This window comes from Elaeis guineensis, chromosome 7 (assembly GCF_000442705.2).
Source record: "Elaeis guineensis isolate ETL-2024a chromosome 7, EG11, whole genome shotgun sequence".
Classification (NCBI taxonomy): Eukaryota; Viridiplantae; Streptophyta; class Magnoliopsida; order Arecales; family Arecaceae; genus Elaeis; species Elaeis guineensis.
In genome coordinates, this window is record NC_025999.2 from 89,953,909 (window position 1) to 89,981,262 (window position 27,354).

The 27,354-nt window shown below is 38.2% G+C and overlaps 2 protein-coding genes across 44 annotated transcripts; one reads left to right on the forward strand and one right to left on the reverse strand.

Moving 5' to 3' along the window:
- Nucleotides 1–83: 83 nt before the first annotated feature.
- On the reverse strand, nt 84–1,641 carry LOC105048425 (transcription factor MYB2). The gene is made up of 3 exons (XM_010927722.3): nt 1,337–1,641; nt 1,052–1,181; nt 84–869 (listed from the first exon to the last, which is right to left on the reverse strand). Exons 1-3 carry the CDS (start codon nt 1,476–1,478, stop codon nt 227–229), a joined length of 915 nt encoding a protein of 304 aa, XP_010926024.1. The 5' UTR covers nt 1,479–1,641; the 3' UTR covers nt 84–226.
- Nucleotides 1,642–11,358: 9,717 nt separating this feature from the next.
- On the forward strand, nt 11,359–24,508 carry LOC114914365 (uncharacterized). Of its 43 annotated transcripts, none has more exons than XR_012143034.1 (7): nt 11,359–17,000; nt 17,092–17,638; nt 17,713–17,761; nt 17,934–19,454; nt 19,556–19,653; nt 20,051–20,131; nt 23,143–24,508. XR_012143034.1 is itself a non-coding variant. In XM_073261476.1 (5 exons), the coding sequence occupies exons 1-4, from the start codon at nt 11,605–11,607 to the stop codon at nt 19,625–19,627; spliced, it is 312 nt and encodes a 103-aa protein (XP_073117577.1). In that variant the 5' UTR covers nt 11,359–11,604; the 3' UTR covers nt 19,628–19,653; nt 23,143–24,508. The 43 variants fall into 43 exon arrangements, 4 of the variants coding, with proteins under 4 accessions (XP_073117577.1, XP_073117578.1, XP_073117579.1 ...); XR_012143006.1 differs by lacking the exon at nt 17,934–19,454 and having other exon boundaries at nt 11,359–11,714; nt 16,956–17,000; nt 17,593–17,638; XR_012143017.1 differs by having other exon boundaries at nt 17,934–19,653.
- The last annotated feature ends 2,846 nt before the right edge of the window (nt 24,509–27,354 follow it).

Here is a 27,354-nt window from a genome sequence, read left to right on the forward strand (position 1 = left end):
GCTGGCATGAGAGCCCAAGTCAAGGATCCCATCTATTCCTTTCCATTCCCCACAGCCTCCATCACCTTCTCAAAATCTTTCACTTGGAGAAAGGAACTACTCTCATTCAAATCTCAAAACAACACACACATACACAATAATCAAACTTACACACTCAATTGGTCTCTCTTTCTAATACCTTTACAAGAGTTATCCTCACAAGGAACCTAGATTCCACCGCTCTCTCTCATGTTGCTTTCTTACATATATACCATAACTCATCCATATTCCACAAGCCATCACCAATGTTGTCCACGCAATTATTGGCAGCCATAGAGTAATTATATTCTGAGACTGAAGAGCCAAGCTGTGATGCTGACGCAGGCGCTGGATCCATGGTGTCCAAACCGTAGCCACTGTGATCAATGCAGTGGCCGCCCATGAATGGATTGAAGGTGAAACCATGGTAACTGTTGGCAGGGTTCGATGAGAATTCGGACAAATACGGGAGTTTGGGGAGAGCCATGGACGCCGAGGAGGTGCTCGGGCTGTGATTCTCCGAGCTTGAGGGGTCGTAGGAGCTACAATTCTCGAATGGGTGTTGCATGGCTGGATTTGAGAACGGCTGGGGAGGCCGGCCGCCGTGGGGAGTTTGGTCGATCATACCGGCGGTGGCCGTGGCGTTGGAGTCTATTAGAGGTGGCATGGATTGAGATGAGCCCATCTTCTCGAGCAACCTCGGCATCCAGGAGCACCGGATTGCGTCTCGGAACGTGGCGCTGTTGGCATCGATCTTGAGCTGCCTCGCTTGCTTCTGCACCCTGGTCCTCCAGTAGTTCTTTATCTCGTTGTCAGTCCTCCCTGGTAGGTGTTGTGCAATCCGAGACCACCTATACAAGTTGAAAGTTTGAACAAAGACCAACAAAAATGTATTGATTATGGCAGAATTAATTATATATATCTGATACCTTGCTGATGTTTTGATTCATCAGTAATATACTAATTTACCACATGAAGGAAGACCATAAACTAAGGAATTGTAAGCAAGTCGATGGAAAAAATGAACATGTACCGGTTTCCCCACTTGGAATGGAGTTCGAGGATCAAGAACTGCTCCTCCGGGGAGAGGTTGCCGCGCTTTATATCTGGTTTTAAGTAATTCAGCCACCTAAGCCTGCAACTCTTACCCGTTCTCTTCAAGCCTAGAGATGTATAAAAGGAGATAACCTATATAGATTAGTATTTATTCTATACAGCATGTATAACTGTGATTTTTATTAGGGGGTAGGAAAAGCTTGCTAACAAGAATAAAAAAAGAGATCGAGCTTGCTAACTGTGCGTAGGTTTAGATGATTACCTGAGCACTTAGCGAGGAGATTCCACCTGCCTTCGCCATGACAAGCAATGTAGTGGATGAGGAGGGTGTCCTCCTCGAGAGTCCATGGCCCCCTCCTCAGCTCCATATCCTCAAATTTGTTGGATCCCCTCCTTTCGGACATTGTTGCCACCCTTCCCAGAAGGCTCTCTAGGAGAAGCTACAAAGTCCCATATTATATAGACCATCCAAGAAGAGCCAAAGCCTACCACTAATGGGGTACAGATTTTTGAAAAAAAGTAGCACCCTAAAGATGAACTCTATAGGCTTCCTTTATTTAAAGAGTTGAAGCAATCATAAAGGAATTTTCGGAGGTCATCCACTCCTACACATAGACATGGGGCTTCTAGTGGGAAAAAAGCAAGGGAAAAACCGAGTTTCAATATTGGGAATGGGTCATTCTTTCAAGCTTCTTTGGGGCTTTTGGAAAGTTTTTCTGGATTCTTTCTACATGAAACGTGTTTGACTGACCAATATATCACACAGTAGCTTATATTATTAGACTTGGAGATTTAGAGAGAGAGAGAGAGAGAGAGAGAGAGGGAGAGAGGGAGAGGGAGAGGGAGGAAGTGGGAACTATAATGGTTTACCTAATCTAGCGGCGTTTCAGCTGCTGGAATTTTGAGAACATCTTCTCTTTAGGTTTCACCTTTCAAAGGATGTCTGCCTCACAAGCACAAAACAAGAGCACCTTTTCTCCGTGCACTCGAGTCTGTTTAAAAGCCAAATTAAGCATCCATTTAAGAGACGGTCCTGAGGTGTGAACATAAGATTTAGGTTGTTAATTATTATGATATCCCTAACTTTTCTCCATGCACTCCACCTTTTTTTCTTATTTATTTATTTTTTGATTGAAGGGGAGCCGAAGCCACCAATTTTACTAAGGGGAAAAAGTTATGCACGTCAGCAGTCGTGTTGAGTTATGTACAGACCAAGGACGAGAAGTTAGAGAGCAAAAAGATTACAAAAACAAGGGAGGAGGGCGTCTGAGTACTTGGCTTAAATTTGGAGGTAGCACGGACAATGAGGGAATAAGCAGGGAGAGGCAGGGGAGATCAACCATGAAGACTGGAAGACTGGTGTGCCACATGATGATGAATATATAGTGATCATCAGCAAGAAATCCAACAGAGAAGATCTGAAAGATTGGGAGATGCTCGGATGGTCAGCCGGCCTACATATATCGAGCAAACCAGTCATTAATTAAACAAGGAGACTCCTGATGAAGCGCCAGAAAAAAATGGCAGAGATAGCTCTTTTGAGAAAATTCTGGTGTTGGGCTCCTTCTATATGGACCAAGATATTATTGCCATTGAGAGGGCTGCCTCCCCTTTTTACCCCTAATTTTAACCTCACATGCAACTGTTGTTTTATTTCAATCATTTTCTCAAAAAATAAATGCACAACAAGCAGAAATCCAACTTCCATTGTCTTTCCCTATTTCTTAAACTCAGAGTTTTGGCGTCACACGTGCATATTACTACATTGAAGAAACTGGACATTATCATTAATGTTTTGCTTCATCACCATGAAGGCACATCCACCGCGTGTGTGTATAATGTGTATGTATGCGTATGTATTGCATGAAGTAGATCTCACATTGATGAACTGAAATATTGGATGTGATCTATTAGCTATAATTTGCTTACATATCAAAAATCAAATAATTTAGAGATCTCTAATCTATGCATCAAGTGGTCAAAAAATTTGATAATTTAAATAATATTTTTTTAATCACTTGATATATACGTTAGTGATCTCCAAAATTATATAATTTTTCATGTGCAAATTGTTTAGAGATAGAAAATCGTATCCAACAACTCAGATGATTAATATAGAATCTATATCATCCAGTCTAAACTTAATCGCATTTAAGTAGATATTCAATCGAGTGTAGCCAATTAAGTTGAGCTCTCTCTCTCTCTTTGTGTGTGTGCGTATGTATAATGTACACATACACTCTTTTAAATATGATTTGGACCACATGCATTATATTGCTATGATCTATACAGCAAAAGATATTATATTGAACATTGCATCCCAGAGAATAATGTCTATGTGCACTCTATATCTCGATAGAAAAAGATGCACGGCATCTTTAGGTAATAGTTGTCTACTCCCCCCTAAGAACATAGGAGAGCTAACTTGATGCTAATCATTGCTTCCTACTTTAACTTTAAATTGTAAATAGAAAAATTCTTTGTGCACCGTAGGTGGTTTAAAAAATTCGATGTGGAACGTACCATTTTATGTGATTGGTCTATATAGCTACCGCTTTCCAACGTGTATTTAATGCCTTCAGTTCTGTTTTTTCGTTTAAAAATTTTATATAAAAAATTTTTTTTTTTTGAAAAAAATTATGACATCTTGTGGCATATTATGACTTCCTATATGCAGAATGCCATAATATAGTCCAAAAAATTATGACATCCTGTGCATATTATGACATCCTGCATCAAATTATGACTTTCTACATGCAAAATGTCATAATATGGCTTACGATGTCATAATATAGTCCAAGATATCATAATATGGAAGGAGTATTTTTGCCTAACCACTATCCAACGCGCATTTAATGCTTGCAACTTTATTTTTTGGTTTGAAAATTTTGAATGATGAAAATACTCTTATTCTTTGAAAAAATTTAAGATATTTTGTGCATATTATGACATCCTGCTTTATATTATGATATTCTGTGGATAAAAATTATAATTTTCTAAACATAGGATGTCACAATATGAACATAGGATATCATAATTTTTTCAAAGAACAGGGATATTTTTATCATTTAAAATTTTAAACGAAAAAATAAAACTGCAGGCATTAAGTACGTATTGGAAAGCGATGACTATATAGACCAATCAGATAAAATGGTGTGCTCCACGATGGATTTTCTACACTGCTCGTGGCGCACAAAGAATTTTCCTTGTAAATATCTTCATAAACCATTTCCTCTTGCTGTGAGGGTGCATACATCTTCACATGCTAGGCTCAATGGATTAATGATATTAATTTGAGACTATAAATTGATCACTTTTTGCTTAAACATGGACACAGATCATATGTTGCAATCGACTAAAGCCTTCCATAATTAATCACTTACAGATGATCTTTTCCTTACCAAGTTAATTAATGCATCATCAGCGCTTAGATTCATATCCTTTGTTTCATATTTTTAAGCTCTTATTTAATTTGTTAAATGATTCTTAATTAAGGTAATCTGCATCATAAGAACCAACTGCATAAAGTTCTATATAATTCTTTTCTTTTAATCATTATTATTATAGTTCTAGAGCAGTTTATGGAATTGTTTGCTTTGTTTAATCCATAAAGCTCATCATCCTATGATGATGGATTGTAAATGTAGATTTTGATAGAACAGATCTCTGGTTGAATCTAAATCTGTGATCAATATTCAGAATACCGGTGTTTAGCTTAATATCCTAGATGACGACTGCCCCCATGATCGGTCCAATGGTAATCTGCCTTTGCTATTAGGACTATGCGCGCCTTTTCCACGGATGGTGATGATAGTTACTACCTATTTCCTTTCTCATTATTGCAAGTGGCACTATCTGAACTGAGTTCCGGGATGCACAAGGCTCTTGCGGCTCTCTTTTCTGGTCCTTTTGGAGAATCTACTTCAGCAGAATTCCGAGCCCGCACCGGTCGGTGCTGACCATCAAAAGTAAACCAATAATGGAACCTCAAGCATCCTATACCACAACAATATGAACTCCAGATAGGATTGGAAGTTATTGATGTCAGTAAGCAAGAAAAAATAAGAAGTAAAATGAGATCTGATTACAGAGAAAAATAAAAATACAGACTGCATTCTTTTTATCGAGAGCAGCTATCAAATTTCTGAGCTAGTGGTTCTGCATGACACCATTTATAGGATTTTCGTATCTAGATTTTCTTGGCTGGTACAAAACACTATGAGAACTTAGTGAGGACAATCGCACTGAAGTTTATGAGGCAATAGTAGGAACAATCACCTTCTCCGAATATTCTCTAAGGTTGCGTTTGGTAACAGACAATCTATCCAGATTATCAGCAATTTAAACCGGACCTACCAGATAACTATGTTTGGTATTCATTTTTAATGACAATCTATAGTGTATTGTTAACCTAGATTACCTCTCATGAGGCAATCCAGATTGCTTGAGCAATGGGTGGCTATCCAGATTATCGGAGATGTGGTAATCTGGTAATAAATATTTTGGATAAAATTGTCCTTGTCCTCTTCTCTGTGTGCTGCTGCTTCTCTTCTCTTCTCACAGTGCTTACCCTCCTCCCATGTCGCCGGTGAGCTGTCCCCTCTCCTCCGCCACCGTCCTCTCCGCGCCTCCTCCCCCCGGCCCCACCATCATCCTCTCAGCCCCCCTCCTCTCCTCCACTGTCTTCTTAGGCCCCCCCTCCTCTCCGCCACCATGCATCTTCTCAAGCCCCACCCCCCTCCTCTTCGCCACTCTCTTCTCAAGCCCCTCCCCCCTTGGCAAAGATCGAGAGATGCGGCAAAGGTGTTGAGGGCAAAGCTAAGGGGGATGATGGTGGTGAGGAAGGGCATCGGGAGGAGGCGAAGCAGGGTGGTGGTGATGGCGATGGGAACGAGACTGGTGAGGCTAAAGAGCGGTGCCGAGGGGGATGGTGGTGGTGAGAAAGGGCATCGAGAGGAGGTAGAGCGAGGCGGCGAAGATGGCAGTGGGGACGAGGCTGGTGAGGCCAGGGGGTGGTGCCGAGGGAGATGGTGATGGTGAGGAAGGGCGTCGGGAGGAGGCAGAGCGGGACGGTGGTGATGGCGGTGGGGACGAGGCTGCTGAGGCCAAGGGGCGGTGCCGAGGGTGATAGTGGTGGTGAGGAAGGGCGTCGGAAGGAGACGGAGTGGGGCGGCGGCAATGGTGGCGGGGGCAAGACTGGTGAGGCCATGGGGAGGTGCCGAGGGGGATAGTGGTGGTGAGGAAGGGCATCGGGAGGAGGTGGAGTAGGGCGGCGGCGGAGGTGCAATGGCCAGGGGGCAGTGTCGGAGGTGCAACGGTCAGGGTCGGTGCCGGTGGCTTGCGGGGTGGGGGGGAGGGGGGTTGGGGTGTGGTGTGCGGGAGAAGGAGAAGGAATGGAAAAATAAGTAATAATAATAATAATAATAGTAAATATTAAAAAATAATATTTTTTTCATTTAATAATTTTTATCATTAAAAAAATTAAATAAATAGTTTAAAATACTAAACTAATAATTTGATTTAAGGATATTTTGATAATTTGATATTACCTTACCAGTAATCTGATAGTCATATCAAACATATCAATCAAGATTTTCAGTAATTTTACTGCAATATTACCTGCGTGTATCAAATACAATAATCAACATTACTGGCAATCTATCCAGATTGCAGATAATCCAGATTTTTAGGTAATCCAGATTATCACTGCTTGGCAATATGCCAAACGCAACCAAAGGATAATAGTTAACAGTCAAATACACAGTACATTATGTGCTGCGGCCATTCGACTAGTCACAGATCATTGTCCATCCTTGGAGTGGACCTTTAGCTTGTAACATCCAAATCAACGATAAAGAACAAACGTACCCCTAGGTAAGGACAGCATGATCTCTTATACACAGCATCATATTCTCCGCAAATAATATGATTGAACTCTACCATTTCTACCGCAGATGCTCCCGGTGTAGCTAAAGTTGACCCCATTTTACTGTTTCATTTGTGTCCCTTTGATCAATAGTTGTCTTATTAAAAAAGAATGCAATTGTGCGGGGAGTGCTTGTCTGGTAGTTGCTCAGACCAAGTTGGATGCATGCAACCCTCAAGTCTAGGGGTATGGTTGAGGATTTGAGTGATGGGAGAAAGGGGAGCACGCTTCTGTGGACTTGGGACACTGAGGAGAAGAATCCTCCAAAAGATGAGCTATTAGCCAATTTACCAAGTCCTTCAATTAATTGGAAGCAGGGAAATAGAAGAAACTAGGCACCTCATGTGCCAATAGTATGGTGCTAAATGGATTGGAGGAATTTTTCCAAATAAAATTATTTTTCTGACAAAACACTTGAAGCGTAGATTGGTCTGATCTGATGATGCTTAATTGGATGCAATTCTACCCACCACCTGGTTGGTAGGTGGTGACAACACTTGGAAGTTTCCAATTTGTGGTGTTGCTTATCCAATGAATCTCATAAAATTATTATCGATCACCTCATGACTCCAAGGATCGAAAACGATCGCCATGATCGTTTCCTTTTTCTTTCACCGATCTGTTATTTCACCTAGTGGACCGTATAGTCTAAACCTATTCGTAGGGTTAGATCGATCCTAAGTGATGACATGGGAAACAATGACAATGATGATGACCAGTATACTTATGACGATGTGAGTGAGGATTAATGTATAGCATCATTAGTTAAAACAAGCTTGTGGGGCTTCGATGGTGGACAGATGTCACATTGCATTTCCTGTGCATGGTGGCCTATCTTTAGTCAACATTGCCCATGGCTTTAGGAAAATATTGGTGACCTTAGAAACCATTGCATGAAGGAATATTGAATCGATTGAAGGCTAAAATTAAGAAGGGATACCTTTTTTCTGATGCAAATGGAGACTCTGGGGTCAGAAGCCTCAGAAGTCACCAGAATCTGTTAGAAGGAAAGAGCTAGTACATTGAAGAGGGGATACTTGGGAGAGCTTAGCGGTACAATCTTGCTTCCTAACGGAATGTTAAGAGAATATCAACTTTACTTAATGGAGGCCATTAGTTTAAGTTCCACTAGCTTTACTGGATCTGTTCTTTTTGAAAAGACCAGCTTTTAAGGAAGGAACAAGAGAAAAGAAGAGAGGGTTAAATTTCTTTTCTAATGCCTAGGCTAGGATCTTCACCATAGGCTTAAAGAAGGTATGCGGAGCCATCTTTTTATCCGTAACATTTTAATAATCGATAGATGATGTCTTATAGTTTGACAGATCTATAATTTCATATTAGTTTCAGTGGTCCCATGCCATCAATTGGTAAATGCGACCACCGCCCGTGAGAAAAAAAAAAAGATTGATTTGCTTGAGGTCATTTAGATGCTTCTTTTGACACGAACGCTGTAGTCATCAGTCAGCAATACATGGGACGTTGATGCTTGTTGGAAACCATTTCCTCCATACAAGATGGTCCATGATACTTTTATGTTGTTCCTAAGCCAATGCCCCAATGAACCAAACCCCAGAGTTTGCTGGTTTCAAGATGTGATTCCAAAAAACAATGTAAGATGTGTGTCTTAGAGAGGTAACATTGCAGATTTACAACGTTGGCATCAGGTGTTTGAATTGCCGAGGAAAAAAGAAAAAGAGAAAATGAGGTGCTTAAAACAGTGTTGCTGGTCGTTGTGCTATTAAATATCGAAAGCAGCCATTATATGTTGAAAATTAAGTTAGGCAGTTTGAATGGAAGTTTTCTCTGGACTAGCTGTTCTAATAATCTTTTGTTGATTTGTTAATTCTGAACAATCATCCAAATTGTACGTCTTAGACAATTCAGAATAAGCCGATCACATATGACAAAGTAAATGCGATTCATGGAGTAAAGAAAGAGGGCTAGTTTGCGAGGAATCACATGTATATAATTCGTCAAAGCCCATATAATAAAGTTTCTGCAGAAAATTTATATAACATGCAATGATGATATCACTTTGCTTTAAAATGTCAATAACATGTCTTATTTGTTATTAGTCTACAGTGCTCGGTTGATGTTATTGTTTGCAACAATTGTTTTCTCAGTGAATTTATTGGTTAGTTGTCGAAGCTGATCATTTGTCCTCGACTTCTGGTGCAAACCTATGGTTGTCAAGAGATGCAATTAGACTGGGGATGGAGCAATCAAGATTATCCCCTATCGATGCCACTTTGGTCTTAAAGGCACCTGCTCAAGATTAGGGAATGAAAGGTGGACTTAATGTTCAAAAATTAGAAGATGAATGTCACATTACATTGTTGGACTCAACCTTTTAGGAGTCATGATACAACTAGATGGATGCTTAACTTGTGAACCGAGCTAGCCGGGATTGTCACTAGCAGCCTTAATGAAGTTACTAAACAGGGGCTGCCAAGGTAGTTTATGGGCAAAGCCTTCTTTGTGCTGCTCGACTCTACTTAACTGGGTGATGGTTTATGACTGCATTCAATATGTTAGCAATAATCATTCTAGAAAAGTAGGTGGTGGAGCATGTGGTCTCACTAACTATTCTTTATTCGAAGAGCTATCAATTTCTAATCATTGATATCTAACTCATCAGAATCTATTCAACATTGGCTTTTTCTAGAAGTCTAATTAAATGCAGATTAAAGTCATCACCTACCTTGAGCTTATGCGGACCAGCACCTAAGACCAGTGTATCTACCTAATTACATTATCCCAATGAATTATTGTCTACGTTGCATGTACCACATAAACGTGCATGCAGCGAATAACAGAAGCTGATTTTTGTGAGCCCTATTCATCAAACAAGTATCTTGATGCATCACTATAGAAATCAACAGTCGTGTTTAGCTGCATGCCCGATCATGTTGGTGCACCATCATAGAAACTAGCAGCCATGATGCAAATAATTGATCTCTCGTCAAATTGCCTTTGAATTGGACAACTCCAGTGAACCCCAAACTAGTATTTCTCCTAAAGTGAGCACTAGGTAAATTTCACATTCACGTTTGAAATATGATTGAACCGGCTAGGTTAGAAGCACTTGAAATTGCAAGTGAATAACTCTACACCACGCACCAATCACTAAACTACCCTATTCAAGACTAATAGCATAGAATTAAAAAATGATATTCTTTCGTTAAAATGTTAGGTGTTAAGTGCTGGTCCATTAGCCAGTTGGCTCCCTCTTGTCCTTATATAACCTCTTGTTCAAGGTACATGCGGTAAAATTTTGGAGTATGCAACAAGTTGGATATGATTTAATAGATAAAATTTTTATAGTCGGACCGATCAAGAAAAAAATTATGATTGGACATGCTTCAGGAATGTCCATCAAAAGATAGATGGCCGCATACGTATTAAAATACTAAAAAAAAAGAATGAATAAATCTTAAAAATATTTAAATAGTTTAGATAAATATCATATAATCATTTTTTTTTGTGGATGTCTCAATATATGTACATGGCAGATGATGACGGTCTGACCATAACTTCTTCTATAGTCGGTCCGACTATAAAATTTTTTTTTTGATTTAACTACTATTGACTCAAGATTGACTTGAAGGCTTTGTTTGGTTAGGTAATTGTCTTTAGCCCAATTTTGATGCACGTGCACCTTAACCTTATCAAGAAAAAAAAAAAAAACTGTAGAGACAAATTTTCCTCAACATCCATGCAGCCTAGTAGAATCGATAAACTTCTTAGATCATCTGAAATAGAATGACTTAACTGATTCGACACAAGTAAGGCATCTTCTCAAATCCATGGGAAATGCTATTTACCTGTGAAATCTTTTCTTTATGTAAATCAACAGCACAGTTACACAGTCATTAAGAAACCTTCAATAATACAACCCTAGAAAGCAAACAGAAAAGTAAGGGAATCTGAAAAAAATAATTATAAATTATTGCATGTCTTCATCTACTTGACAATGCTATTTTCTACATGTGCATGTAGACTAATTCTCTTTGTAACATCAAATTTGTTGTATGTATTGCTTTTGAACCATTCCTTGTATCTTTCCATGGTCTTGTTTGAGTATTAAGCATCGCTAGCATCAAAAAAGAGTATTAAGCATCGATGCCAAAGCATAAACAGATAAAGATGGCTCCATATAGATACCATGCACGTGTCCACAACAACCGAAAGTAACGGAGAATGCCTGGATTGCCGCCAAGTCAACCAATGGTTTTATCACAGCTGCCACGTGGCAGCAGCATTAGAAGTGATTTGGATGTTCTACACTCAATGGATCGGGACCCACAATAAATGACAACTGTCTGTACCGAGCGCGAATCACGTGAGTCTTCCTCCAGGCTCAACGAACCTCGGGATATGGCACGTGAGGCGGTCCACTTCGCTCCACCCCTACCCTCCTGGCTAAACAAGAAAAAGACCACAATAACCCTCTCCGCCCTCTCCGCCGCTGGAGGAAGGGCGGTCTCGTGTTCTCCACCGGCTACCTTCAGGCCTAAGCGTGGAGGTCATCTTCCAGAAGGGCTTCTCGGCGGTGGTGGCGGTGGAGGAAGGGCGGCGCCCGCTTCCACCTCTGGTGCTTGTCCATGGATTTTCGTCTACGGGAGCTTCCACTGGGCCTGGCGGTGGCCGAGCACCGACTCCCCTGCTTCTCCCGCGCCGGCTTCGCTGCTACGCCCTTAGCGTCTTGGGCCAGGTGTAACCCCATTCGATCCCTTTCATCACTTGTTTGTTTATTTGTTTTTCCGTTATATACGTATAATTTGGATTCGAACATGATACTTTTTGGATTAATTTTTGTCGAAATTTTGCCCGTTAACTGCTCGAGGAATTTACTGCTTGTCTATGAAGAGAAAGTGGCGATGCTAAGTAGATTGACAATGCAGAGTGCTGGGCAGTGTCAACTTGGATACTTTTCTTGTCGGATATATGTACTTTGTTAAGGAGGAACTTTGTGGCCAAAAAGGCTTGGTTTTCATTAGCTATGACAACAGGTTTATATGCACTTTATATTGGAATCGATATCCCTACATCAAAGGGATTGAAGATTTGGTCAATGATATGATACATGTAAAGAAAATCTACATAAATATGTACAATATTGGGCTAGAAGTATGTGATGAAATTTGAGTAACGGAATACGTCCAGATTGCATAGCTGGCCATATCAAGAAGTGATTTTTATCACATGGGATTGTATAGCTGGTCATGTCTAGCGAATCTGGTTGCATGATCAACCGAGAAAGTCAAGGAATGATTTTCATCACAGGGGATTGCATAGCTGGCCATATTTGGCAAATCTAGTTGCATGATTTTCATCATACTTGTGTTCCTCATGCGTGTCCTGTTCTGCAAGGCAAAGTTTGTTATTGATTTGGCACAGCTGATGTCTATGTCCTAGGCATAGGTGCAGAAATTGGAGGACTGATGTCGAGAAATAGGAGTTGGATCATCTGATGGTTTTGTAGTTTATCTTTCAGAAGTATGAAAAATTATGGGAAAAATTGGACTGATTTTCATGATGAGTTTTGTGCTGGATTGAGTGGAGAAGAATCGTTGCATGAATAGGTTGTGTGCATGAGGTGATTGGTGAAATGGTATATTATGTGTGTGGCAAAACATATGAGATGTGAAGTTGACAGAGAATAATGAGGCATGAATATAGCTACCACTTAAGAAACCAATGTACATCTAACTTAAGGTGTTATTACATTGTGATTACTATTTAAATCCTGAATTTAGATGGTGTACCTTGTATTTTGCTCAGTTTGTTCAGTGGGATCTGACCACAAATCCAACCAGCAGACTAAGAGTTTACAACATGCATATATGCATACACATACACTGACTTTTTCTAGAATTCCACCAGGAGGAGGATCTAAAGTGACCTTTGGTTTTTATAGGTTTTCTTTGTTCCCTTGAACCCTTTTTAAGCATATAATTACTTGCATAGTTTATTATCAATCTTATTTAGTTGCAATGAGATATTGTTTTAATCAATGTTGTCAAATCGGGATTCGACTCGTGAATCGTCCATGCCTTAATTTGAATCACGACTCGAATCGTGACTCGAATCGTAAGATTCAATAACAAAAAGCACAATCAAATTGTATACCAATCTATTCATTAACGAATACTCAAAAAGATATCCAAAAAGTATAGATAAGTTTAAAATACTAAGTCCAAAACATAAATTAAAAATAAACATGAAGTATCACTAATTCACTATTCACTCAAAAAATTTAATAGAATCTTCAGTCATCACAATCATCCTCAAGGCTAATGTCGTCATCACCGCCGCCGCCGCCGTCATCGTCATCATCATCATCTTCAAGCATAATCATCTCTTGATTCTCTTCTTCTTCCTCTTCTTCCTCATTACCTTCATCTTCTTCTATCACTTCAATATCTTCCTCAACAACCTTTTCTTTCTCTTTATCTTTACTATCAAGATTTAAGTTTCTTGGTCCTACAAAAATATTTTAAGAATCAACAAAGCCAAATAAGAAAATAATGCAATTGTTTTAAAAATTAAGAACTAAAAAAAAGAATTAGAAAATAATTTGCATACCTCTCTTCCTTGTTCTGTTATTAGGTCCCTCATCAACATCAAAACATTCATTTACATCCAACCAAGACACATCATCCGGTAAGCATGGCTCTTCTTGCTCAGTTATCCACTCATCATCTGATTCCATATCTGATAAATATATCGGATCATATGTCTCTCTCTTTTCTTGTCTTTTTTGTTGTCTTATCTCAAGTTGAATATTGTACTTGACAAATACCAAGGCATTCAATCTTTGTTGCTCCAAACGGTTTCTTTTCTTGGAATGAATATGTTCAAATGTGCTTCAATTTCTTTCACATCCAGTGGCACTACAAGTAAGACTTAGTACTCGAATTGGTAGCTTTTGAAGTTCTTTGCATTGTTCTCCAAAACTTTCCCACCATAGAGCTAGACAAATAAAATAAGATAAATTAAATTTAAATTTGATAGGTAAAAATGAATTCATAAAATTAAAATTATAATTACCTGGTTGTTTTTTATTTCTTGTTGATACCACCATGTCCATCCCAAATAAACCTTCAGCCTTCTTAAATTTTTCAAGTTGTGAATCAATGATGACTCTTGTCTCAATATCTGGATACATCTTCTCAATTGTCTTAAACAATCCAATTTTTACTTCAGCATCAGCATTAAAATTAGGATCATATTGGAACCTAAAGATCAAGAATCAAAAAATAAATTTAAAATAATAAAATTTACTAATAGAATAATGTAAATTAAAAAAATTGTTACTTACTTGGGATTAAGATAATATGCTGCCGCATGGAGTGGTCTATGAAGTTGCAAATCCTAACGAATGTCAATTATCTCTCAAATTCGATCATATCTCTTCTTAACATTGTTAAAATTTTTGTCAATTTGTTCTTTTGCTCTATCCATTGCTTCATAAATATAACCCATAGCCGGTTTTGCATCTCCATCAACAAGTCTCAACACTTTGACCAAAGGAAGGACACACTTCAAACAATATTTTGTAGCTTTCTAAAATCTGTTATCACTCAATACAATTTCTTGAATTTTTCTAGCCTCAAATTTGCATGCATAAGTGCTCCTTGCCCATTCTTCTGAAGCAAACATAGCCCTTAAAGCAATCTTCCTGTTGAGTATGCTTCTCAAAGTGAGATAGGATGTTGCAAATCTACTAACCGCCGGTCTTGTCAATTCCTTGTTCTTAGAATATTTTCTAAACAAACTAAAAACCCAAGTATGGCGGTAAATATAAACTGTAATTTGCCTTGCCTTGCCAAGTATTAAAAAAAATTGGAATATTTTCAATGTCACTAAGTATTAAATCTAAACAATGGGCTGCACATGGAGATCAAAAAAGATGCTTTCTCTTTTCTTCTAAGAGTCTACCCGCGCCAACATAAGCAGAGGCGCTATCTGTCACCACTTGAACTGCATTTTTCTCTCCAATCTCCTCTACTAAGCTGTTAAGCAATTCAAACAATTTATTTGAATCCTATCTAACATCAGAGGTATCCAATGATTTGAGGAACACCATTCCACTTGGACTATTCACAAGAAAATTAGTAATAGACCGACTTTTTTCATCAGTTCAACCATTGAACATGATTGAATATCCTATTTTTTTTTCACTCATCTTTATATTTTATCAAACATTTATTAATACTTTCCACCTCTTTCTTCAAGAAAGTAACTTTGGCTTCATGATAAGAAGGGAGTTTCAATCCTCTTCCATACTCTCCAACAGATTTCGTCATTTGAGCAAATAAAGGGCTTTTGACCAAATTGAATGCGAATGCATGTCCATATAGAAATCTACAAATATTTCTAACCACTGGTTCTCTTTTTTTTATCATTTCATTCATTGTCCGTTGTTTACATACATTTTCCCTTTCTTTCATCATAAATGAATCCATAGTTCCCTCTCTTATTTTTGCATTTGGCTCATCTACTTCAAAGCACTCAACATCATCATCCAAATTTTTTTCTATTTCTTTCTCCCCCAATAAATTTTTAAAAAAATTCTGAATTTCTTCAGAAACTGAGTACAGGGAGAAATATTGTTGTGTACCCGCAAGATGATTTTTCATTCTATTCACTCCTCCCCAAAAACTCTTGTTACAATAATTGCATACAAGATGTAATCGATTTTTATTGCCTCCGTTGCCATCATCAAATTTTTTACAATGGTTCCAAGTGGGATCCACAACTTTAGATTTTTTTTCTAGGTGCCATTATTCAATAAAATAATAATACACAATTCCACTGTAAGTATGTAAATTAATTTCTGTTAAAAAAATAAAAATTATTAAAAAATTATCAAAAAAAATTAATCTTACTATTACTGTTGTTTTTATTTTTTTGGATGAGGATTTAAGTGGATAAGTATTTATCTAAAATCAAAAAAAAAAAGAGAAACAAATCGTTCCATTCTGTTGGTGGCAACGAAACGGAACAGGACTGTCACCGACCTCTCCCCGTTCCCCTCTCGCCTCTCGGTCTCGAAGCTTCGAGAGAAGTCCCGCTTTAAAAAAAAAAAGGGACAAGGAAAGCTCCGGTCTAATCGGAAAAAAAAAAAAGGCTTGCAGGCTCCGACAGCTTCGGGGAAGAGAAACAAGGGGGGGTTCGGGCGGCTTCGGGAAAGAAAAACAGGGGAGGGTTTCGAGTGGCTTCGGGAAAGAGAAATAGGGGGGTTTCAGGCAGCTTCGGGGAAAAGAAACAGGGGAGAAACAGAGGGATTGGGAAGGCTTCGGTTTGATAAAAAAAAAAACTTCTCGGAAGGAGAAACAGAGAGACCGAGGAAGAGCAATAAACAAAGCAACGGAAAAGAGGAACCTACCAGACCTACGGCGAACTTGCGGTGATGCTTCGAAGGCTTCGAGCTCGAGGCTTCCTCTTCCCCATGCGACCTCTTCCTCTTCTTGCCGTCATCTTCGAAGGCTTAAAGCAGCTAGAGAAGGGTTCAAAGGTAAGAAATCTTTTTGATTTGCTTGTGTTATTTTGATTCTCTGGCTCTTCGGCTTCCAAAAATGGCGAGAAACCACCATCGGACCTATCTTTTCCGACTCGACAGTATTGGATGATTCCTCGAGTCACATGATTCAGCCGACGGACTCGCGATTCAGGTGCGATTCTTCTCTTTTCCCGATTCTTCATTCCGGTTCGACTCGGCCACGCTGTGAATCGTTGCGAATCGTATGAGTCAACTCGCGACTCGTACGATTCTAACAACAGAGGTTTTAATTACTTCTTCAAATACTGTGCATTTATAACCTAATATTCAAAATGATTTACCAAGCTGTTTCATTATTGTCAGGGTGGTATTGAGCATTGTCCTCTGACTAGTGCATGTAAGTCCCTAGTCTCTATTGCTAATTTACCATCTTTGCTATGTTGTCAGGACGAAAGTGATGTGCCTACAGGAGCAGCAGCAGGTACTCTCCAGGTATTTCAGTGGATTTTTTATTTGTAAGAGTAACTCCTACCGGGATTCGGCTGGAATGTTTTCACATCACATTTCTGTTCGAAAACTATAGGTGCCCTATTTGGTGCTTCAATCTTATCAAAGTCTAGAAACTTGTGTGGTATAAGCATACAAGTGATATAGCTGATTTCATCTGCAAAAGAAATCAGCCGGGCACCTGTATTGAACAGATATTCATTTGGAGGATTTATTGTTCAGTCTTACATCGCTAACATGATGGATCAATATTCTCCAGTCAAACATCATCTGATGGTCGATGCACAGTTCACACCGAGCTATATTTCTGTTTTCTTGTCTTAAGTTTCATTTTCTGTTACCTAAGCTGTCCTTTTGAAATTCTTATATGGGAATTAAATTTAAGGAAGCTACTGATTTGATAAGTTAGACTTCAACTTACTTTCATGCTTTTTCCCCCATTGTTGGTTATTAGAGTGCTTGCAGCGTATTAAAAGCTCTATTTCCTGATTGTTGTGGGAGATGCTTGTCACCCACTGCTTGCAGGAACTGTGCTTGTATGTTCTGTTCCTCCTCTAATATGTTACTGAACATGCAGAAAAAGGGTGGTCATTATCTTGATTGGTGGTCATTATCTTGATTATGTAAGAACTCTCTTTATTCTTCTATTCTAATGAAATTACTCACATATAACACTTGTCATATTATTTGCATGCAGTGGTCTAGTGTGGAGGTATCTCATAACCAAATGGATTGCCACCGTTAAGGTAAACAGTGTCACAATTTTTCTCTACATTCTACGTGATCTGGAATTCTGGATATATATTTATTTGCAGGTAGTATGTGATAAACACTTATATTAAGTCACTAGAGGCACTAAATATTGTAATAATTAATGTTATTTTATTGAAATTTGATGCTCTCTAGTCTATTTTACAGATAATCAGGAGTTTGGGCTCATACAACTCAAATTGGATTTAAATTGGTTCAGATTCGAATGAATCAGGCAACCAGCTCAAGGGCTAATCAAATCCGAGTGTGAACACGACTTACTCATAAAGGGATCAGATGCAAGCTCTCAAGATTCAAGGGTCCAGATTAGAAGATAATCTTTCACATGGATCCAAGTGTGAACATGACTTAAAGATCAATGGATGAAAAGTAATTAATGAAGATCCAAGGAAGATTAATTAAGGCACCAACTCATGAATGCCAAATAGGAAGAAAATCAATGGAGCAAATAAAGAATATGATTCAAAGGCAGAAACCAAACTCTAGATCCAATGGTCCTTATTCATGGCGCCTCTTCTCCCTCTTCTCTATATAAGCCCATGCCTCCTCCCTCTTGTGGAGGAAGCTTCACGCCCAAGAAGTCTACCTAGCTGCCGTCCCCCTTCTTTTCCCTCTCTTCTCCACGCTCAAGAAGTCTAGGGGAGGTCCTAACTCTAGCAACCCCTCCTTTTCCTTGCCACCACCGTACTCCTCTATAAATCCCTTCTCCACATCCCAAAAAGACTAAGAGAGGTCCTAACCCTAGCATTCCTTCCACCATATTTAGGAGAGATCCTAATCCTAGTGCTGCTATCTTTCTTCTCCATTATCTTCATGCTTCCATCTACCTTTCTTCTTTGGAGTTCCTGGACCAAGCCTTCCAGCCATCCTATCGCTGTCTGTACGGAGGAAGACGAAAGATTCAAAGAAGCACACCTACCATCGGACGCAATTAGAAGATTCAACTTGGAGTTAATTGTCTTGTATCATATTTTTATCTTTTTTTTTTATGTATGCTTTATTAGATTAATAAAAAGTATTTTTATTACAATTTCCTTGTCTCTTTATTAGTTTCTCTCAATTTTTTTTTTCTTTTTTGTTTTTTTGAAACAATCGGATTTAGATCCCTGCGGATACGATCCCGACTCATCTTATTTACATAATAGTGAGTAAAATTAAATTCAGTACGCTACGACATGCATTAGTATGTCATTGCATGATATATACTTCATCTACTAGATGTCTCAACTTTCTGGAGTAACTCGTCCTTTTTCCCTGCTGATGATGGCAATGACCTTCAATGTGAAGATTGATGCATTTGCATCTTACCGTGGAATGGTTCCAAGTTTCCATTGAATCCTTAATTATGAAAAAAAGAATCACTTGGAAACCTGCAATCATCTCAAGTGATCTTGTTTGCTTAAGAAATGCTAGGCCTTGCTGTCTACTTTGCAAAATATGTTTATGTCCTAAAACCTTCATTATATCAATTGCCAACTTATTTATCCTTTTGTACAACCTCCATATTGCTCATTTTGGCTTATGCATGCACTTGTTTACGCTACCGCACAAACTTTTTAAACACACCTTTGATGGCCGGTTTTAACTTTTGAAGCATAGATTGTGTATCTGAAAATTTGTGAAAGAAGATCTAATTTGAGAAAAGAAGATGGAACCATTCAATTCACAGTAATTCAACTTTTACTCACTATTATTGATGCATAATATCTTATCTTTGCCATTCCGGATTTCAGATGAGTACACTACTATCTGGTTTATTCTTTTACCAGGTGACACTCAGCTTGGCTGCAAAAGTTTTTGAAAATTCAGTCCCCCTTTGCAAAGAAACATTTTTGTCTTGAGCGATGGAAGATCTACTAGTCCTAAGGTATGATTGCACTATAGTTTCTTAATGCACAAAACTCTTATCATATGATCAACCCATTTTCTTTTTGAAAAGAAAAAAAATGAACCCACCATTTTTTCATGCCTTTTGACCTTTTTCTTGATCTAGAATATTGTTAGTGTTCTAAGAGTTTACTAGCTTAAACAATCATGAATTTGACCCAGATTCATATTTCTAGTACCTCGAGATTTATCTTGACATGTATACATAGTTCAGATGAACATTAGGAAAATAAAAAGCTCTTGATTGATTAACTTTCTTATGAACTGCTTATTAGATGTGGGTCCATCCACAAAAATGCATAAATTGGGTCTTCATATTAATGAGCAGCAAGCAACAATCATAAAAAGCACCTAATCATCCTTCATCACTTTTGTAGCCCATGTGATATAAAAAAGAGCTGCATTTGGTTTGAGACTTGAAGGAAAAAGAACTCCACTTTTACCCAGTTTGAATCTTGGTAAGATGTTGTATTATCATACAGTAAATATACTGTAAAGAAGTAAATCATGTTTTAAAAAAATGTCGGTGTTTACTCTTTACCTCCTCTTCCTTTATTGGTTTTATTTGTTTATGTTTTGGATGGGGTAGGGAATAGGGGGTATTTGATATCAAAGCAAGGTGGAGTTATTGGGGTGGAGTCTGAGATCCAGACAAAGGGCAGAAGTACTGTTTTAATAGGCAGATATATAGTCTTAGGCAGGTAATCAGCTGCCCCACTAGGGACCCAACTGCCCAGGTCGGCCCTGTAAGTGTCTTGGACACCTAGACCTAGGTAGCCCGACATACTAGGTTTGCATTATCCTTTTTCCCCTCAATAAAATGGTTAGACAATAGGCAGGATCTGGGGGCATATTTGTTTTAACCTCCTATCTTGTTGGTTTTCTAGCACCTTAAATTTCATACATCCTATAAGTTTCAGTACTTTAAGTTGGATATGTGTTCAACTTTGTAGTGATAATTTGTAATTTGATCAAGTTTCTTGTGCATTAGCTTGATTATTGAGCACATATTTTTCAATAGTGATACTGATTAACAGTCTCATATATTTATAGGAAAAGATTGTCATTTCACTTACTAACATGTCATGTTATTCTAGATCTTCAAATAATCACGTAACTTACCTCACCTAGTTATTTCTTTTGTTAATTAATTTATAATTCATCTAGTTATTTTATTTCATGAGCAGTAATTTTCTTATTATCCTTTTTAAAGCTATCCACCTGTATGACAACATTTGCCTAAATAATATGCAAGTCTCTTATCACCCTACGGAGTATCTCAATTAATAAAAAACTGTAGTAAAGTTTCATCTGTCTTCTATTCACTGTATAAGGGGAAGCTAGCCCTCCTGCTAGAACAGAGAACATGGAAACCATTCTGCTTTTCTGTCGAATTGTGCTGTCTTTTCTCACTTCTGTTTTTCTCTTTTATTTACACATAATTTATCAAATTATCATGTCCTTACTTATGCGGCTGTCTCTTACAATAATGGATATGGAGATATCTTGTTTGTTCCATGGCATGCTATATAGGGTTACAATGCTGCAAAACCATGCAATGTATCTTAATTTTATGGTTTTCTAATTGTTATACATTTAGATTGAAATTTACTTTCTGATATCCATGTCTTATACTTAAAAGAAATTGGAAACTGTACTACATAAACCTCTGGAGATCCAACCTAATCCAGCTTCTAACAATTTATGATGCGATTATGATAGAAAAAAAAATTGTTATACCTTCTGCCAGATAATAATAATGTTCAACTACCGTGTGCAGGCATGCATGTGTGCCATCACATGTCAATGCATGAAAGTGTAGCAAAATACGAACCCATCTAGTTCATAAATAGACACCATTAAGGATAATGGTTAACAAATTGCTTGTTAATTCTTAAATATTTAGGCATATATAAAAAACATGAGATAAGAGTAACACAAGTAGAGGCCTTCTGCCATCCACTTGTGATTGGTTATGTGTATCCTACATTGTCATTATTTCCTATTGAAGGCCAGGTTAGATAGAAGGATATTCCTCCAATGGTTATTGGTTACCTTGGTCCAGAAGTCATATCAGCTAGGAGTAAAAAACATAAGCTTTTTGGAAATTCTAATTTTTCTTAATCCTTTGTTGTAGTTTCTAACATGGACTTGTGAATCTTGCTTTTGTTACATTATAAGCATTATAAGCATCAGGAGCTAACAAAGGAAAGTTTGAATCTGCCATTATTTGACCTAAAGAAGCTTAATGCATCTTTGCCTGTACCATCAATATTGAATAAGTCTATACAACTCCTTGTAATGTGTGCAAGTGATAACTTCATAGTTGAGGAATTATATTTTCCTATCAATTCATATTTCTGTGATATCGTGTTATCATGGTGAAGTTATGGTAGGAAATGTTACCTTAATTTATAAGATGTTGATGGATATATATATATATATATGTATAATTCACTTTTCACGTACCATGTCAAGTTATAGATTATGATTATATATAAAACAGGGGAAGCATCAGATCAGCTGTAGACCTTGACGTGTGAGGCTTCAGCATCACGGTATTCCTGCGGGCTTAGGTCTAATGTCTTAGGGCAAGGATGGCAGCTTTTGTTGTAAACTTGTAACTGCCAAGGTTTAAGAATGGATCATCTGTCAACTTTTCTGCTCTTTCATGGAAAAGTTTAAGCCAGTAACTTTCATCCCATAGATAATTTGCTGGTAGCCAATAGGAAAGGACATAGATGATGAGATGAAGTTCTTATTCTGAACCGGTAGTTCTCCTGAGGTTTGTTCAAGTTTCAAGGGGAGAACAACTGAAGACAAAAAACCTGTAATTTATATTTTTTTGTATCTTTGTGTGTGCATTTGTGCTTGTGACTTGCAGTCACATTCACATACAAATGTGCATGGATGCATGCACTCACACACATACACATACATATGTATGCATATGTGCATGCATAAGTGTATGTGCATAGACATTTATTATGGAACATTTAAAAGACAATAGGTGCCTCTTCCATCATCTACATTTTCTTTCCTTCTCTTTTTCTGTTTCTGCGGAACATACATCAAGGGTATTATTTTACGGTACTTTATGGTTCTTCATCGAATATAATGTCTTTTAGATTTTCTTCTAAGGGTGTGTTTGTTGTTTCTTTGAAAAGTGCTTTTGCAATTTCTAAAGAAAGCACTTTCCAAAACAAAGTCTGGAAACATGATGTAAAAAGTGCTTCTACAAGAATAAAAGTAGGGGGAAAAAAAACTCTTTTAGGGGAAGTTAGAGAACCTAGCTTCTAGCTTCTCCTTTTCTTTCCTCTTCTGCTTTCTAATTGCTTGCTGGAGATGACTTAAAGCCATCTTATGGACCTGACTTCTAAACAATAGACTGTATTTGCGGCTTCTCATGGTGACATTATTATGCCTTAAAAATATCATTCTCTTGATTATAAACTTTTGCGATTTGCAGCCAGTTTGAATGGAAGGTGTTGCCCATTATGTGATGTTAGATTCTTCATGGGAAACGGTGCAGAAATAATGTTGTCATGGCTGAAGAATTTGCACAATGAACTTTGATTTATTGACGAGATCCTCTGAGGCGTCCCTTTTCCTCTCAGTTTTGATTTAGTGGCATAATTTCACTTGTGCATGCACATTGTTTGAAAGCCCAGATTGAGGTGCACCAATTGAAGGGTGACGATACTCATGCCAATCTTATGATGGAAAAACAAGATTTGTTTACTTTATCTTTCGCGTTTCCAAAACTATTTGAGTCAGTTGCTGATGATTAATATATTATATTATATTATTATAAGTGAAGCCTCCAATTCTTTGTTTTCCTTCACCAGATATGGTTCATATGGTAAACATACTGTTTTCGTTCTACAAGTTTGGAACGAATTGGTAAATTTGTCCACCCGGATGTAACATTATGGGTCTTATCGGAGTATGATTGCCTATATTATGTGTTTGTGTGTGAGTTTCTACCTGGACCCCTTTTATAGCATATGTACATGTAGCATGGTGTCATGCTGATTGAATATAAGCCATTTATTTGTATTTATTGGCTTTGTCTTAATGAGAAAATAGCATATATACGAGTGCTTCTTTCGCTAATTTTATTTTGTCAGATCTGTAATCACCTAGTATGACCATTTCGAAAATAGGACCTCCAAAAAGGAGAAAATGAAAGAAAAAGAAAAGTCTAATTCAGTGAGACATCCTGGCTTGGCTTGGACCTCCATGAAATAAGAATCATTGCTCTGCTTTTTGATAATAAAAATACACGGAACAGTCAACAGAAGTTAGCTACTTGGACGCCAGGAATTTGATTAGAATTTCGAGCATTCCAGATCCAAATTTTTATATCATCAACATGATGATACATTTGAAGGTTTCCGATCAAAATCTCAGAGATCAAATAGTTCTCCTCTAAACCTGAAAAAGGCATATTTTCAGTATGCAGTATAGTTCAATTGAAATTAAGTAGTTGTTATTCAAGAATAAAATGGAAATTTTGTAATTAGAATAGCAGGTATCTGATTTGCTAAAATTATTTGCATAATATTTAGCACATAATTGTTCAATAAGTTGGTCATAATTTGATCTAAAAATCAATGTGCTGGACTACATGGAGAGCATGCAATGCTAGGTTCTGTCTCAAAGAGCAAGAATGGTGCAGATGTTGATGTGCTTTTCAGTGGTTTAAATCTTGGAATGTTATTACTGGCAACCTTTCAAACCCCTTGTCTTATCAAACTTGGACCCCTTATCCTTATGTTGCCTTGGCTTAGCCCCTTACTTTTGCCCAATATGCTATTTATTTTCTTAGCGAAGCAAGTGGAGCTCAAGTGGTTGACTTGAACTATTCCAGATTTTTATCAGAAATTCTTAAATAATTTTATGTCCTATTTTGGGTGGTGACTACTTGAGATAACGATGGCACACTTGTGACCCATGATTCAAAATTTCATTCAGGTCTTGTAAGATTTGTGAGGATGAAACCTTCTTTATAGGTGAGTAGAAGTGCGCCTCTCCAGGGTTTTGTCGAATGATATGGGTTTTGGAATGCATGTTGAAACATTTGTTTCTCTCTCTTGGTCACTATTGCATTTTAAACTGGTGAACTCGACAGGTCCCAGGAAACATGCTATCCTCTTTCTGAATTTATATGACCCAATGTAATTTCCACTAGAGCAAATGAATACTTTTCCCCTCTCCTATATTATATTGTTCATGAAGTCCATAGTTTGTGGAATATCTTTGTTCAATCAAGTCGCCATCCTCCAATATTTGTTAAGCTTTGACTATGAAAAACCAAAGTACTCTATTGCATCTAACTGCAATGAATCTAGATAAGTTTATTTGAACCGAAGGTTTGTGTGGTTGATTAAAGGAAAGAGAACCCAACTCATTGTCTTCCTTTTTGTTTTTGAGAATGTGGGAGGCTACAAGCCACCCAATCTTTATTGAAATAAAGATCTATACAAGAGTACCATTCACTCCTAAGCAGTTTTCTAGGTTCACCATACCAAAGTCAAGGTGACTTGATTTTGTTAGAATAGTAGTAGTGGAACGCCTCAAGAAGTCTGCAACAATTCATTCCTTCAGCCTACTTAAAGTGGAGATTTGGTTTCTCCTCATTTTCTTACCATACCAATGTAACCCCCTAACCTCAATACTTTTGAAAAGTCTCTCTTCTATTGGGTTCGATATAATCGGTCATGTGACATATAATGAGTTTGAGGTTGATGGCATCCTCTTTTCCCAAAGTTAGGTTTGTGTTAAAAATCTTACAAGGTGTTTAATTGAAAAGTCTAATCTGGCTGTCAATTCGTTTGGTTCCGGTACTTGTCAAGATATATTTTTTTCTCAACATTAAAATTAATATTTGTGGTTGAAAGCTGTCAGATTTTATTGCTAGTTATGGTTGAATAAGTAGAAGGTGGTTGGTATGCTGAGCTTTCCATAGTTCAAAGATTTATCCATGTAGCCAACTTCACTTAATGCATATGACATTTAATGATGGATTTCTTGGCCTCAAGACCTATGAAGGCATAGCTTTTAGAGGAGGTGGAAAGCCTTTTTTTGCTTTTATATCCTTTTCGAGATTCACTATTTATGCAGTCATGAAAGCAGTTCCATCATCTTGAATACAGGTAAGGCAGTAATAATATTTTTTCCTCTAAAAAAAAAAACATAAATGAGTTTTTCTCTCTAATAATAATATTTTTATATTTTTAATGTTATTGAATATTTCTTAAATAGTTTTTTGATTTTTTTTTTTCTCTATCTATTGCTGCTTGTTTCGGATGAGGTCAGAAGACGAGCAACTGGACTCTGCGCAGTGGTGCTAGAGTGACCTGCAAAATAAAGTCCAGCATGGAGATTTTCGCTCCAATGAGAATTTTTGACGCTCAAATCAAGAATCAGAGAACAATAGAAGAAGCAACTGGTTCTTTGAGAGGGATTACTTATCTGGATTCTCAGGACTTTAGCAATTTATAGAGAATATGGCCCAATAACCGTGGGAATGTGCAGTTTCGAGGTTGTCGGATTGTTGGACGTGCTGTTAGTGAGCGAAATATGCTAGCCCTTATCTACTCCCGCAAGATATAGAGAGTTGGTTACACCTAAACTTATTCACTCGAGGTGGATAGCTACTACACGTGTCAGAAAACTGGTAGGCCGAGGTAACGGAGGAAGCTCATGTGACAGACAGACCGCACAGCAAATTGGGTGCAAATAGCTCATCTCCACATACCTCAGCTCGATGCTTAGGTCGGCAATCACGACGATACCTCACTGGCCTGAGTTATTCCATGATAGCATGCCGATCTAAGGTATTCACGGTACCATCATAACACTATCTCCCCTACTTCTGAGTCTGAGAATCAGATAAAAAGAGTACCTCTGAAGTCATACCTCGGATCTGGAGATGTGCGCTCTCACGATTTCACATGTGCTTTCAGCATTTAAAATTAATGACGTCAGCCTGACAGCCAAGGCTTATTGTGAATGATCGCGATTGATGGGCCACTCATATGGCGGTCTTCTCGAGAATTTAATTTCTCCAACGACAGCTCTTTGTCTTCTCCTTCGACTTTAAATCTGACTTGCGAGGGCATTGAGGAGGCAAAATGAACCCAGAGCTCTTGAGGAAGCTTAAACTAGCATCGGCCTAGAGGAGGCAGGCTAAAGTTCTGTCCGCTGGTCCTTCGGCTCTAGTGGATGGGGATGTCAAGGTTCCAGCCATTGAACCAACTACCGTGCCTGTGGGAGATGAAAATCCCCTTCTGATTGCTGAGTCCACAGTTTCTCCATTGGAGGCTATGGTGAAAGCTCCATCGGAGGGGGTTTTGACAAAGAAAACTCCGACGAAGAAGCCACAGGCGACGGATGCAGTCAGTCATCCTGAAGAAGCTCCAGTGATGGCAGCGGAGACTGGAGAGTCTTCAGAGCAGGTGGCTCCTATCAAATGCCTTCCCCCAATTGATTTCCAAGCAAGTCCTTCACAACCGGCGCACTCTGTTCCATCTGCGACAGAGAATCTCAAGTCCATGGTGGAATTTCTAAGAAACTTTCTTTCTTCTACTGAGAGATAGTACCTGGACGAACAAGGGATTGAACAGCAGATGACGGGTGCCCTTAAGTCTCTCGCTCAAGTAAAGAGTCTTTGGAT